A 16,023-nucleotide genomic window follows, 5' to 3' on the forward strand; every position below is an offset into this window, starting at 1 on the left:
AGGTGTATCGCAGCCGACTGCTGCGGGATTAGGAGAGAGGCACGTTTCTGGCGTTCCCACATTCATAGCACATTTAATGGGTCCATGCGGTAGACCTTTATTAGAAAATGAGCAGTGTGAGCAGGTCCTGTCGTGGATGGCAGAAAGTGCTTCCAGCAACCTATCGTCCACCCAGAGTTCTGCGCCGTCCACTGCTGCAACTCAGAATCCTCTGGCTGCTGCTCCTCCTTCCTCCCAGCCTCCTCACTCCATGAAAATGAGACATTCTGAGGAGCGGGCAGACCCCCAGGAACTGTTCTCGGGCCCCTGCTCAGATTGGGCAGCAGTGGTTCCTCTCCCACCAGAGGAGTTTATCGTGACTGATGCCCAACCATTGCGAAGTTCCCGGGGTCCGGGGGATGAGGCTGGGGACTTCCGGCAACTGTCTCAAGACCTTTCAGTGGGTGAGGAGGCCGATGACGATGAGACACAGTTGTCTATCAGTGAGGTAGTAGTAAGGGCATTAAGTCCGAGGGAGGAGCGCACCGAGGATTCTGAGGAAGAGCAGCAGGACAATGAGGTGACTGACCCCACCTGGTTTGCTACGCCTACTGAGGACAGGTCTTCAGAGGGGGAGGCAAGGGCAGCAGCAGGGCAGGTTGCAAGAGGCAGTGCGGTGGCCAGGGCTAGAGGCAGGGCCAGACAGAATAATCCACCAACTGTTTCCAAAGCGCCCCCTCGCGCCATGCCACCCTGCAGAGGCCAAGGTGCTCAAAGGTCTGGCAGTTTTTCACTGAGAGTGCAGACGACCGACGAACAGTGGTGTGCAACATTTGTCGCGCCAAGATCAGCCAGGGAGCCACCACCACCAGCCTCACCACCACCAGCATGCGCAGACATATGATGGCCAAGCACCCCACAAGGTGGGACGAAGGCCGTTCACCGCCTCCGGTTTGCACCGCTGCCTCTCCCCCTGTGCCCCAACCTGCCACTGAGATCCAACCCCGCTCTCAGAACACAGGCACTACCGTCTCCTGGCCTGCACCCACACCCTCACCTCTGCTGTCCTCGGCCCCATCCAGCAATGTCTGTCAGCGCAGCGTCCAGCCGTCGCTAGCGCAAGTGTTGGAGCGCAAGCGCAAGTACGCCGCCACGCACCCGCACGCTCAAGCGTTAAACGTGCACGTAGCCAAATTTATCAGCCTGGAGATGCTGCCGTATAGGGTTGTGGAAACGGAGTCCTTCAAAAGTATGATGGCGGCGGCGGCCCCGCGCTACTCAGTTCCCAGTCGCCACTACTTTTCCCGATGTGCCGTCCCAGCCCTGCACGACCACGTCTCCCGCAACATTGTACGCGCCCTCACCAACCCGGTTACTGCCAAGGTCCACTTAACAACGGACACGTGGACAAGCACAGGCGGGCAGGGCCACTATATCTCCCTGACGGCACATTGGGTGAATTTAGTGGAGGCTGGGACAGAGTCAGAGCCTGGGACCGCTCACGTCCTACCCACCCACAGAATTGCGGGCCACAGCTCGGTAATGGTATCTGCGGCGGTGTATGCTTCCTCCACTAAACCACCCTCCTCCTCCTCCAACGCAACCTCTGTCTCGCAATCAAGATGTGTCAGCAGCAGCACGTCGCCAGCAGTTGGTGTCGCGCGTCGTGGCAGCACAGCGGTGGGCAAGCGTCAGCAGGCCGTGCTGAAACTACTCAGCTTAGGAGATAAGAGGCACACGGCCCACGAACTGCTGCAGGGTCTGACAGAGCAGACCGAACGCTGGCTTGCGCCGCTGAGCCTCCAACCGGGCATGGTCGTGTGTGACAACGGCCGTAACCTGGTAGCGGCTCTGCAGCTCGGCAGCCTCATGCACGTGCCATGCCTGGCCCACGTCTTTAATTTGGTGGTTCAGCGCTTTTTTTGAAAAGCTACCCTCGCTTGTCAGACCTGCTCGGAAAGGTGCGCCGGCTCTGCGCACATTTCCGCAAGTCCCACACGGACGCTGCCACCCTGCGCACCCTGCAACATCGGTTTAGTCTGCCAGTGCACCGACTGCTGTGCGACGTGCCCATACGGTGGAACTCTACGCTCCACATGTTGGCCAGGCTCTATGAGCAGCGTAGAGCTATAGTGGATTACCAACTCCAACATGGGAGGCGCAGTGGGAGTCAGCCTCCTCAATTATTTTCAGAAGAGTGGGCCTGGTTGGCAGACATCTGCCAGGTCCTTCGAAACTTTGAGGAGTCTACCCAGGTGGTGAGCGGCGATGCTGCAATCATTAGCGTCACCATTCCTCTGCTATGCCTCTTGAGAAGTTCCCTGCAAAGCATAAAGGCAGACGCTTTGCACTCGGAAACAGACGGTATGTCGCTGGATAGTCAGAGCACCCTCCTGTCTATATCTCAGCGCGGTGAGGAGGAGGAGGAGGAGGAAGATGAGGAGGAGGGGGAAGAGACAGCTTGGCCCACTGGTGAGGGTACACATGCTGCTGGCCTGTCATCCTTTCAGCGTGTATGGCCTGAGGAGGAGGAGGAGGAGGAGGAGGTGGAGGATCCTGAAAGTGATCTTCCTAGTGAGGACAGGATGTGTTGCGTACAGGTACCCTGGCACACATGGCTGACTTCATGTTAGGATGCCTTTCTCGTGACCCTCGCGTTACACGCATTCTGGCCACTACGGATTACTGGGTGTACACACTGCTCGACCCACGGTTTAAGGAGAACCTTTCCAATCTCATACCCGAAGAGGAAAGGGGTTCGAGAGTGTTGCTATACCACAGGACCCTGGCGGACAAACTGATGGTAAAATTCCCATACGACAGCGCTATTGGCCGAAGGCGCAGTTCCGAGGGCCAGGTAGCAGGGGAGGCGCGGAGATCAGGCAGCATGTACAGCACAGGCAGGGCAACATTCTTTAAGGCCCTTGACAGCTTTATGGCTCCCCAGCAAGACTGTGTCACCGCTCCCCAGTCAAGGCTGAGTCGGCGGGAGCACTGTAAAAGGATGGTGAGGGAGTACATAGCCGATCGCACGACCGTCCTCCGTGACGCCTCTGCCCCCTACAACTACTGGGTGTCGAAGCTGGACACATGGCCTGAACTCGCGCTGTATGCCCTGGAGGTGCTTGCTTGTCCTGTGGCTAGCGTCTTGTCAGAGAGGGTGTTTAGTGCGGCTGGGGGAATCATCACAGATAAGCGTACCCGCCTGTCAACCGACAGTGCCGACAGGCTTACACTCATCAAGATGAACAAAGCCTGGATTTCCCCAGACTTCTCTTCTCCATCAGCGGACAGCAGCGATACCTAAGCAATAGGTAGGCTGCACCCGCGGATGGAAGCTTCGTTCTGTATCCCCATCAAAAACGGGGACCTTTTCGCTTCATCAATCTGTGTATAATATTCCTCCTCCTCCTCCTGCTCCTCCTCCTGAAACCTCACATAATCACGCCGAACAGGCAATTTTTCTTAGGCCCACAAGGCTTGGTCATATAATTTTTCTAAACAATTTTTATACGTTTCAATGCTCATTAAAGCGTTGAAACTTTCACCTCCACCAATTTTTATTTTAACTGGGCTGCCTCCTGGCCTAGTTACCAATTAAGCCACATTAACCAAAGCGATTAATGGGTTTCACCTGCCCTCTTGGTTGGCCATGGCCAATTTTTCTGATGTACATTAGTACTGTTGATACAGCAATTTTTGGGGCCCTCGCCTACAGTGTAATCAAATTAATTTTTAGCCCACCTGCATTACAGCTGACGTTACATCCGCTGTGTTGGGCAATGCAATGGGATATTTTTATGTACCGCCGGTGGGTTCCAGGGAGCCACCCATGCTGTGGGTCCACAGGGAGTTGTAACTACATGTGTCCACTTCTAAAGTACCCCAGTCTGACTGGGGCATGCAGTGTGGGCCGAAGCCCACCTGCATTAAACATGACATTATTACCTCAGCTGTGATGGGCAATGCAATGGGATATATTTATGTACCGCCGGTGGCTTCCTGGCACCTACCCATGCTGTGGGTCCACAGGGAGTTGTAACTACATGTGTCCACTTCTAAAGAACCCCTGTCTGACTGGGGCATGCAGTGTGGGCCGAAGCCCACCTGCATTAAACATGACATTATTACCTCAGCTGTGATGGGCAATGCAATGGGATATATTTATGTACCGCCGGTGGCTTCCTGGCACCCACCCATGCTGTGGGTCCACAGGGAGTTGTAACTACATGTGTCCACTTCTAAAGAACCCCAGTCTGACTGGGGCATGCAGTGTGGGCTGAAGCCCACCTGCATTAAACATGACATTATTACCTCAGCTGTGATGGGCAATGCAATGGGATATTTTTATGTACCGCCGGTGGGTTCCAGGGAGCCACCCATGCTGTGGGTCCACAGGGAGTTGTAACTACATGTGTCCACTTCTAAAGAACCCCAGTCTGACTGGGGCATGCAGTGTGGGCCGAAGCCCACCTGCATTTCATCTGACGCTAGCTCTGCTGTCCAGGGCACTGCAATGGGATACATTTATGTACAGCGGGTGGGTTCCAGGGAGCCACCCATGCTGTGGGTGCACACGGAATTCCCATTGCGGAGTTGTACATGCCTGTGACTATTTATTAAAAAAACGCGGTCTGACTGGAGCATGCAGACACCTTGACAGAATGAATAGTGTGTGGCACATAGGTTCCCCATTGCTATGCCCACGTGTGGAGCTCCAGATGGAGGTGGCACAGGATTGGATTTCTCATTGCTTCTGTACAGCATTGTGGACTACCGGCCCGCCCCTTTTAAAGAGGGTCGCTGCCTTGCCGTGCCAACCCTCTGCAGTGTGTGCCTGCGGTTCCTCTGGCAGACGCACTTATAAATAGACATGAGTGTGGCGTGGCATGAGGGCAGCTGAAGGCTGCGCAGGGACAGTTTGGTGTGCGCTGTGGACACTGGGTCGTGCAGGGGGGGTTGGGCAGCATGTAACCCAGGAGAAGTGGCAGCGGAGTGTCATGCAGGCAGTGATTGTGCTTTGTTGGAGGTAGTGTGGTGCTTAGCTAAGGTATGCATTGCTAATGAGGGCTTTTCAGAAGTAAAAGTTGTTGGGAGGGGGGGGCCCACTCTTGCCGCTATTGTGGTTTAATAGTGGGACCTGTGAACTTGAGATGCAGCCCAACATGTAGCCCCTCGCCTGCCCTATCCGTTGCTGTGTCGTTCCCATCACTTTCTTGAATTGCCACGATTTTCACAAATGAAAACCTTAGCGAGCATCGGCGATATACAAAAATGCTCGGGTCGCCCATTGACTTCAATGGGGTTCGTTATTCGAAACGAACCCTCGAGCATCGCGAAAAGTTCGTCTCGAGTAACGAGCACCCGAGCATTTTGGTGCTCGCTCATCTCTAGTAATAATAGGTGTCATAAAATTGGAATAATTTTTCCAGAAATTTCTGCAACTGAACATTATCTCCATTCCTCTGATTGCGATTGTTTAGTTGGGTGTCAAGCACATGGATTTCTGCAAGCCCCATTCAGATGAATGCCATCATTTCGGAAGCTTTTGTTACAAATGTGATGCATGTAAATAGATTTTCAACATTTCAAAAAATATGTAGTGAGAAGATCTTTTATACTGTAATAAAATGTTGATGTTCTCAGTAAGAGAAACAAAATAATGTTGGGGATATGATATCTTTTATGATATTCCTTCTTGAGTAAAGTGAGCCTGGTTCTCTCAGCTTCTTCAGATGAGTAAAGGAAAATATGGAAACCTCCCCTGTGAGCAGAATCTAGTAACTCAGGGAAATGAACAATATTAATCAAATTCAATTTGACAATGTGAATGTTGATAGGTCCTTAATCCTTGCCAGAGGGCTTTCAGAGTCAATAATTGATACCTTAAGCCATTCCAGATGAACTGCTACTCTTGAAGACAGGTTTCTCAAGTTCTATCTACTCTACGTTTTGCCTATCTAATGAAATTTCTACAGAGATTTCATACAAAGTTTTGATAATACCCTGAGCCTTAGTACTAGTGAGGTCACATATCCCAGCATGTCAACCTTCCTAGGATTTATTTTCATTCAGGAGCAGTTCCTAAAGTGTATCTCTAGAGCTACTAATAAGCCAAGACAAGAAGGTCTCTTTTCTGGTATCACAATTGCATTTGCCATTAGTTATACTTTTTTGTTTTTTTGAGATGGAGACCTTTTGTTGATGTCCAGGCTTAGATTCCTTCCCCTTAAAACTTTTCCTTCTGCTTATATCATTTTCCTTTGCTTTTGCCAAGCATCGTCCCTACCTTTGAGACCTCTACAAATAATGAAACAATTATTCTTCTAGTAATAAGTCTTCAACTTCATTCCATGAGGAAGAAAGGTTACATTCATTCAACATGGCAGGTTGGTGTAGACATAATTTCTCTAGGACCAGGGATTTCAGGTAGAAATCAATATTTTTCTCGGATGATATTGTACTAAGGACAAAATTTGTCAAGACATCCATTTCTGGGTGTAAAGAAGAATTCTTTTCTTGCCATTGAAATCAGTAGGAGTTATGAAAAGTGCTGAGACAGCTTGGCCTTTTCTATGTCTCTCTTTGATTCTTTTTTTATTGAGAGCAGCTGTGCATAGCTGGGCTATTCCAACCAGGAATGAGGACTGAGCACCCGTGTTCTTGGGATCATTGAGGATTTCAGCAGTCGTAAACCTACCAATCAGATTTCTTCTAGGAGAACCTCTACAGGCTTTGTTGTAGGAAAACCCATTTATGTACAGATAATACACTATTTAGTGACCCATGGATATAAAAGTTGAATGCTTCCTTACATATGCCATTGAATGATTGATTGATTTTGTATGCTATTCTTTTTGATGTATGATTCATGTTACTATCTATAATTGCATTATATTATCTACACATATTTCACCAATATTTATGTGGGATTTGCATTTATCAGCTAGAGAAATAATTCCAACATGTTCTTATGCTTTCGTATTTCATACAGATGAGTGTGGTGTTAGTCCTTATGTCCCCAATAAGCAAACAGATCTTTCATACAAAACACATGGTGACTTGGCTTTAAACACATCAAAAGGTTACTAAATCAAGCAATAACAAATATAATTAAATTCAGTGAGGAGAAAGATGTAACAAAACCTCCTTTTAGTGATCTATATTTTAGGAGGGGAACCTTATTTTAGTCATTTTCTGTGTTAGTGCACATGTTGCTAACATCACTGCACTAACCTAACTGAAAAGCACTCTGATCTCTATTAGCAAGAACCATACAAGGAAAGGATTAAGGATGTATAATGGTTGGTTGGAATGCTGCTTTCCCTGAAGCAAATCTTAAAAAGTCAGTCTGTTTTATTTTAAAAGCAGCTGCTGAAGGAAAAGGAAAACTGAATGTGAGCACTAAGCAAGCTACCGTGTGAACTATGTGAGCTTCTGCGGATGTCACTTCTGCTACATTCTCCAGAATTGATACCACATTTAGATAAGCAAATTAAACTTTCATGCGTCAACCAAACATAAGCCGTAGTAATTAGCATAAAAGGTAGAATAAACAAATGCAGCCAAAATCTACATTGTTCACTATGTGAATGCATATCAATTATTGCAGATTTCGCTCTTTTTCGTGATAGTAACCTAACTTTTAAGGGAGTTGTGCTGCACTTTAATTTTCTGCAGTCTGCAAAAGGGGAAACCATTTTAGATTCGGCAGTAGTTTGTCTGAATCTATTATAGACTACAGCATGAAAATGAAGACTTGCAACTAAAAGCATACTCACAAGACCAGCAAGACTGTGAAATCACTATTGTCATTGGCTAAGAAAAATTCCAATCACTAAAAGCTGCGTGAGAGCGCTTTAAGATCGCCTCTTCACTGTCGTGTTAAGTTGGGAAGGGTAGCTAAAATCACATAGGCTCTTGTACAAAAGTTCAACTTAACACCACCCATCTTTCTCCATAGCCTGTCCATAAATGTCAACTGCATCGCTGGGTCTTCTAGGGTTCATTCATAACCTCTGGGTCCAGAGCAGTGTTGTGTCTCCTTAAGGAGAGCACCCCAAAAAGGGTGTGGAGACACCTAGGGGGTGAGTGGGTCAGGGGATTATACAGTCTCTTCTCAAGGAAAGCACCCAAAAGGGGTGTTGGGACGCCTAAATGAAGTTTAAGGTGACTTATAAAGCCATGCTAGCTCCTCTGCGAAATTTATGCAAATCCTATTCCCAATCATTGATTAGACTTGTTATAAAGTCACTTTGATTTAAAGGAATGCTGCTATTCAATAGATGGTGCTGTAGAGGTATTTTTCCATATTTCTTATTTGCATTCACAACCTCTGTTACTGATTTCTGCTAGAAAACAGTATAAAATGGTGCTGCAAGCAGTGCTATTTTGTACCATAAATTCCAGCGAAATGCCATCTGCTCTCCAGAAATTGAATGGACCCCCATTGTAGTCAATGTTTTCCCCACGTATTATGCGTGCGTTGCATGCATGCCTGATACATGTTGAATGGAGGCAATGAAAGTCAATGGACTTTCATTGTTCCATGCAAACCTGCGTGCAGACACTGCGCATCTATACGCAAGAGAAATAAGTCATAGCATACTCTAGTTCTCTGTGTATCATTAGCAACCCTTGTATGGGCTTCATATGATATGCTGTCCATACACAATGTATCCATATAGGCAGCATTTCCATATGCATCCTGGCTCTAAACAGAGCGGGGAATTAAAAAATAAAATCATGCTGCGCATGTCCGTGATGTGTGATTCACAGGCAGGCACAGTGCCATATATAACTAAAGACAACCATGAGTGGACAGATGCCTTTTAACCAGATGGCTCACAGCAAAATATCCAGTTTGCTATGTGAAATGCCATTAAAAGATCTCACTAAGAACAAAACTTCTCCTTCCAAAAAGTTGGAGAGACTAAAGTCAATGCTGCTTAGAAGTAGATGTCTTATTTAAACATCATGCGAGCGGTCTGTGAGCGTTGAAAGCTATCTTCTATGTATATGAGAAATGGGAATGGCTATATCTACATTATAGCTTTTAGAGCATTTTTCAACAGAATGTAATATTTTGTCTAGCAGAAATGCCCAGCTAATAAGATAATAGGTCACTTATCAGTATTAAATCTTTACTGAATATGCCCTAAGTAGGCGGGTAGGCATTGTGCAATATCTGTGATATTAAAGGGGTTGTCCCGCGAAACAAAGTGGGGTTATACACTTCTGTATGGCCATATTAATGCACTTTGTAATGTACATTGTGCATTAATTATGAGCCATACAGAAGTTATTCACTTACCTGCTCCGTTGCTGGCGTCCCCGTCTCCATGGTGCCGTCTAATCTTCAGCGTCTAATCACCCGATTAGACGCGCTTGCGCAGTCCTGTCTTCTGTCTTCTGAATGGGGCCGCTCGTGCCAGAGAGCGGCTCCTCGTAGCTCCGCCCTGTCACGTGTGCCGATTCCAGCCAATCAGGAGGCTGGAATCGGCAATGGACCGCACAGAAGACCTGCGGTCCACCGAGGGTGAAGATCCCGGCGGCCATCTTCGCAAGGTAAGTAAGAAGTCACCGGAGCGCGGGGATTCGGGTAAGTACTATCGAACGGGGGGCTATTGAAAAAAAAAAAAACCGTTTCGGCGCGGGACAACCCCTTTAACTATACAAGCAAAGATAAATGTCATCTATTTGACACCAATTCTCGGCTTGCCTTTAAATAGGCATCATTAATGATGTAAGGATTATCCCTCTGTAGGGCATTCAAGGGTATATAAGGGACAGGTTCCTCTCGGGGCAACTCTTTTGCCTAGGTATAGGTTGATTGGCAGGGTATGCTACAGTCAGTGTTTGGTTTATATTTGTATCCTTATTTTGGTGTATGTTATCCCATGATCCCTACAGGAACCAGAGCAACTTATTGTGCCATTTTACCAGACATCTTATATATTTAGTTTTATATACAGTTTGGTGCCTCTCCATATTTACCTCTTGTGTGTTAATTAGGTTTTAGTGATTTATCAAAGGTATGTTTTAGTTTGCCTTTTTCAGCAATAGATGATTTTTATGGGCATACATCATCTATCTTTTTTCCTTTGTGATTGCTAACTTCCGCCAAAACATAATACTTTAACTCTAATACTCCAGTCAGGTAGAATGTCATATACTGCTCTGCTAAGAACATGGCATCATGGATGAGCAAAGCAGATATGGATATTTCCTAATAATTGTTGCAGGTATGAAGCACCTAACAGTTTTTGTTTTGGGATGTTTTCCTCCATGTGCACTTAAAATTATTCTTTTCATTCAATGCCAACTGAAATATTACATTTTTTACTTCACACAATGCAGCAGATGTTTCATTAAAAGACTGAAGAGCATTCTATGTGTCTTTCATTGTACCCCCATTCGTTTCTCTTTATAGCCTACTAGCTGTGCCCGTGGCTCTGCCCTTGTTAAAGTTGAATTTAATGAAAAGCAGCTGAGCTCACAGTTTTCGTTGCATTATTCAGTTTTTCTATACACCACATTTTTTACATTACCATTTGACATCCAAAGACTACTTTTAGAGCTTTCCATGAGCATGTCCCATCGTGTGAAAACCATGGAGTATGCAAATCCATTCCTGCCACCCTCAATGCTTTTCCCTGCACTTTAATAGTCATTGCAAAACAAAACTCTACTGGCAATCGCAATTGCTAATTTGGAAGGAAATATCTGAAGAGATGATTGGAATTCTCTGATTCCATAGATAGTAAAAGTAGTTGCTTCTATTGGATTGTTTTGCAGACTACCAACTTGTAGGGGGTTGCTGTTGCGTAATTTGTGTGGATTTATGATTTCTGACCCCTTAAGGACCAAGTAAATTTACTGGGATTGGTCCTGGTCTTTAATCCAGGCCAATAGTAAAAATATGGCACGGAATTAAAACTTCTGCTTCTGCTCCGGCAATCAAGCAGGAGCAGGTCGGGTCCTTGGCTGTGATAGTCATTCAAGTGAAAGGAAGCGGAGTGGCGGAGATTGTCCCGCCTCCATTCACAGTAAACAGGAGTGGCTCATACATTGAGTAGCTCCTGTTTACATAGCCTAATAGTTGCCTGGTTTTTAGTTCTGCTAAAAACCAAGTGACTCCAACAAGTGAGAGATTTCTTGCTCAGTGCCCTGTTGGTGGGATGATTATTGCCAAGATTTGCTGCTTCCAGCAAGAATTCGGGCGATAATCACCCCGCGAAAAGGTATCTTAATAGGCTGATATCATAGATATTGTAGAATAAACAATTACATCTTCGAGTCCTCTTGAGTAACTAAAAAATAGTGTCAAAAATTTCAGTAAAGTTTCATTTTAAAAAATCCAGTTAAAAAAATATGTATTTTTCCCCCAAACCCCCTTTTGAAATGGATAACATACCAAATTTCTTTTAAAAAGAAGCACATAATAGGTATAACTGCATTTGTAAGGACCCAAACAATGAAAACATGTTATTTATTGCACTTGGTGAACACCATAAGAATAATTTTAAAAAGTAATACCAGAATTGCTATTTTTCCTTCTTTTGGCTCCCAAATAACGCAATAGTTACATTTAACTCAAACTGGTACAACTGCAACATCTCTGGCCAAAAAAAACAAGCTTTCACAAAGCCCAATTGCTGGGAAAATAAAAATGCTATAAGTCTTAGATTGTGGTGTTGAAGCTTCAATTGTTTTTCCTTAAAAACATATGTAAAAACATGGTTTCTTTGTGCTAAAGCAGTAAAAAAAGACCATCTATAAAACTTGGCATTGCAGTAATTCTACTAATCCAGATAAGAAAGTTATCATGTTATTTTTATCGATTGTTGAATGCTGTGAAAACAAAACCTCAAAAAACAATGGCGAATTACTGGTGGGATGGGGTGGGGGTTGGGGAGTTCATTTCCCACCGCCCCCCAAAAAAAAGATGTAATAAAAGTTATACAATATGTTATATGTGCCCCAGACTGGTGCTATTAAAAAATACTATTTGTCCCACGAAAATAGTCCTTATCCAGCTATGTCAATAAGTTATGGGTCTTGCAATGCAACTATAAATATTGCTTGATTCCTAAGGCACAAAATAAGGTGGTAATTAAGGGGTTAAGCAAAACAAAGCTTAAAATATAGCATTTAAATCACGTCAGAACTTCGATATTGAGAGGACAACATGTTGTCATTGAAAACACTGATTTTTGGACTACTCTTGCACATAAATATTGCAATAAGATATTGGTCAAGCAAAACCTATTTTAGCTACAGGTTAAAAAAAACTGCATGGAAAACGGACAAGTGGTTCTTGGGTTATAAACGAACAGTCAAACAAATGTTGCTTTTTATAATAATAGATAGAGATTAGAGATGAGCGAGCGTACTTGCTAAGGGCAAATACTCGAGCGAGTAGTGCCTTCTGCGAGTACCTGCCCGCTCGTCTCTAAAGATTCAGGTGCCGGCAGGGGAGAGCGGTGAGTTGCGGGAGTGAGCAGAGAGGAGCGGGGGGGGGGGGGGGAGGAGGGGGGAGAGAGAGAGAGATTTCCCCCTGTTCCTCCCCGCTCTCCCCCGCAGCTCCCCGCCCCCCCGCCGGCACCCGAATCTTTAGAGACGGGCGGGCAGGTACTCGCAAAAGGCACTACTCGCTCGAGTATTTGTCCTTAGCGAGTACGCTCGCTCATCTCTAGTAGAGATTCATTATTGTTGCTATTTTTAAAACACATTTTTTTAGTAAACGCATGAATAAAGTTTCTAACATACCTGGGTATGGCACATGAAACCATGGAGAATTATCAATTGCATCTGTGTTAATATCAGTCCGAGCAGCAAATCCATAACTTGCTGGGTTGCTTGGTAACACATTGTAGTATGTTAGAATGAAACAAATCAGCCAGGATAAACACATCCCCAATAATACCTTCAAAGAGTAAAGAGCAAAGGTTTAAATTTAGTCCTTATGTGAAAATGATACATTTTTATATGTTTACAAGTAACGTAAATCTGATAAATACAGCCCACATATGTAAAGAAAAAAGCACTATAATAGGATTCAGTGTTATCCGCTTATTTCATCAAGAGCGTCAGTAGAAATATGCAGAATACTGTATTTTATTATTTTATTCATATGGAGTATCAGTATATTTCAGTATGTACTTAAGGGCTTAAACAGACAAACACATTTTTCTCCTGCTGTGCGAACATAATAGGAAAAAAGAAAAACCTCCTTCATGCATAACTACACTCTGTAGCGGCAAGGTGAAACCGCCCTAAGAGTGTTGTCTGGCTTTTGTAAATAAAGTTTGTAATTCAAAGATTATACAGTTTTCTAATACACTTTCTGTGTAAATTGCTAATGATACAAGGCAGAGGTCTTATAAACCATGAATTCCTTAAGGGTGACTACCCACTACAGTTTTTTTTCACTGCGAAATTCGCAGCGTTTTTTTTTCTGCAGGGGTCTATGGGACTTGTAATGTTAAAATCGCGATCGTGCAAAATCGCAATTTACCGCAAAATCGCGATTTTGCACGATCGCGATTTTAACATTACAAGTCCCATAGACCCCTGCAGGAAAAAAAAAACGCTGCGAATTTCGCAGTGAAAAAAAACTGTAGTGGGTAGTCACCCTCAGGATGCATTTATTTTGAGCTGTTCGCTTTTTTATGACTGTTTAAAGAGCCACAAGTTTTTTTAAATTTTTTTTTGGATCTTTTAATATTTCTGAATACTCTATTTAGAATTTTAAAACACTTTTCTTATATCCACTAGGGGAATTGACCCTCTGATAAAATACATTGCAATAGTCTTGTATTTCAGTGCATTTTGCCTGTCTCTGTAAAACTGGCAAGCGAGCTATTAATAGGCATACACACATGGCACACTGGGGGACCCTTTTTGGTTCCCTGGCTGTCATGGTAGCCCATCGACTTCTTGTGATCATGCTGTGGGGAACCAATAGCGTTATAGAAAGAGCTCCCTCTGTCGAATTACTTATATGGTTGAACACCTGGGATCAGATTTCTATGATTCCGTCCATTACAGCAGTGTCAACTGTAATAGTTATCTGACATCTGCTGCAGATAGTGCATCAATTTTTCCCTATGTGCCGTCCCAGCCCTACACCAGCACGTCTCCCACAACATCAATCGTGCCCTCACCAACGCAGGGCACATTGGGTGAATTTGGTGGAGGCTGGGACCGAGTCAGAGCCTGGGACAGCACATGTCCTACCCACACCCAGAATAGCGGGTCCTTCCTCGGTTCTGGTATCTGCAGCGGTCTATGCCACCTCCTCTAAACCCTCCCCCTCCTCCTCCTCCTACGCAACCTCTACCTCTCATTTAAGAAATGTGAGCAGCACGTCACCAGCAGTCGGTGTGTCATGGCAGCACAGTGGTGGGCAAGCGTCAGCAGGCCGTGCTGAAACTACTCAGCCTACGTGACAAGAGGCACATGGCCCCCGAACTGTTGCAGGGTCTCACAGAGCAGACCGACCTCTGGCTTTGGCCGCTGAGCCTCAAACCTGGCATGGTCGTGTGTGACAACGACCGTAACCTGGTGGCGGCTCTGCAGCTTGGCAGCCTCACACACGAGCCATGCCTGGCCCACGTCTTTAATCTAGTGGTTCAGCGGTTTCTGAAAAACTACCCGCACTTATCTGACCTGCTTGGCAAGGTGTGCGTCGTCTGCGCACATTTCCGCAAGTACACCGCGGACGCTGCCACCCTGAGGACCCTGCAACATCGGTTTAATCAGCCAGAGCACCAACTGCTGTGCGACGTGCCCACACGGTGGAATTCGATGCTGCCCATGTTGGCCAGGCTCTATGAGCAGCGTAGAGCAATAGTGGAATACCAACTCCAACATGGGCGGCGTAGTGGGAGTCAGCCTCCTCAATTCTTTACCGAGGAGTGGGCCTGGATGGCAGACATCTGCCAGGTCCTCGGAAACTTTGAGGAGTCTACCCAGATGGTGAGCGGTGATGCTGCAATCATTAGCGTTACCATCCTGCTGCTATGCCTGCTGAGAAGTTCGCTGCAAGGCATAAAGGCCGACGCTTTGTGGTTGGAACAGGAGACGGGGGATGACAGTATGTCGCTTGATAGCCAGACCCCCCTCATGTCTATATCTCAGCATGTTTTTGAGAAGGAGGAGGAGGGGGAGGAGCAGGAGGAGGGGGAAGAGACAGCTGGGCACACTGCAGAGGGTACCCATGCTGCTTGCCTCTCATCTGTTCAGCGTGTATGGGCTGTGGAGGAGGAGGAGTATCCTGAAAGTCATCTTCCTAGCGAGGACAGCCATGTCTTGCGTACTGGCACCCTGGCACACATGGCTGACTTCATGTTAGGCTGCCTTTCTCGTGACCCTCGCATTAGATGCATTCTGGCCAACACGGATTAATGGGTGTACACCCTTCTCGACCCACGGTACAAGGAGAACCTTTCCACTCTCATTCCCAAAGAGGAAAAAGGTACGAGAGTGATGCAATACCACAGGGCCCTGGTGAAAAAAGTGATGCTAAACTTCCCATCTGACAGTGCTAGCTGTTCCGAGGGCCAAGTAGCAGGGGAGGCGTGGAGATCAGGCAGCATGTACAGCGCAGGCAGGGGAACACTCTCCAAGGCCTTTGCCAGCTTTATGGCTCCCCAGCAAGACTGCGTCACCACTTCCCAGTCAAGGCTGAGTCGGAGGGAGCACTGTAAAAAGATGGTGAGGGAGTACATAGCCAATCGTACCACCGTCCTCCGTGATGCCTCTGCTCCATACAACTATTGGGTGTCAAAGCTGGACACGTGGCACAAACTTGCGCTGTATGCCCTGGAGGTGCTGGCTTGCCCTGCCGCTAGCGTCTTGTCAGAGAGGGTGTTTAGTGCAGCTGGGGGAATCATCACGGATAAGCGTACCCGCCTGTCAACTGCCAGTGCCGACATCCTTACACTCATAAAGATGAACAAAGCCTGGATTTCCCCAGACTTCTCTTCTCCACCGGTGGAGAGCAGCGGAACCTAAAGATTCTTTTGGCTCCAACTGCAG

At 46.2% G+C, this 16,023-nt stretch overlaps 1 protein-coding gene across 1 annotated transcript in view; it reads right to left on the reverse strand.

Moving 5' to 3' along the window:
* The window catches only part of LOC136610028 (solute carrier family 23 member 1-like), a 175,860-nt gene that overhangs the window by 113,996 nt on the left and 45,841 nt on the right, over positions 1-16,023 (reverse strand). The window contains exon 7 of the mRNA XM_066589299.1: positions 12,751-12,907. Within this exon, the coding sequence (XP_066445396.1) occupies positions 12,751-12,907 (157 nt within the window). The remainder of the gene's footprint in view (positions 1-12,750; positions 12,908-16,023) is intronic.

This window comes from Eleutherodactylus coqui, chromosome 2, assembly GCF_035609145.1.
Source record: "Eleutherodactylus coqui strain aEleCoq1 chromosome 2, aEleCoq1.hap1, whole genome shotgun sequence".
NCBI classification, from domain to species: domain Eukaryota; kingdom Metazoa; phylum Chordata; class Amphibia; order Anura; family Eleutherodactylidae; genus Eleutherodactylus; species Eleutherodactylus coqui.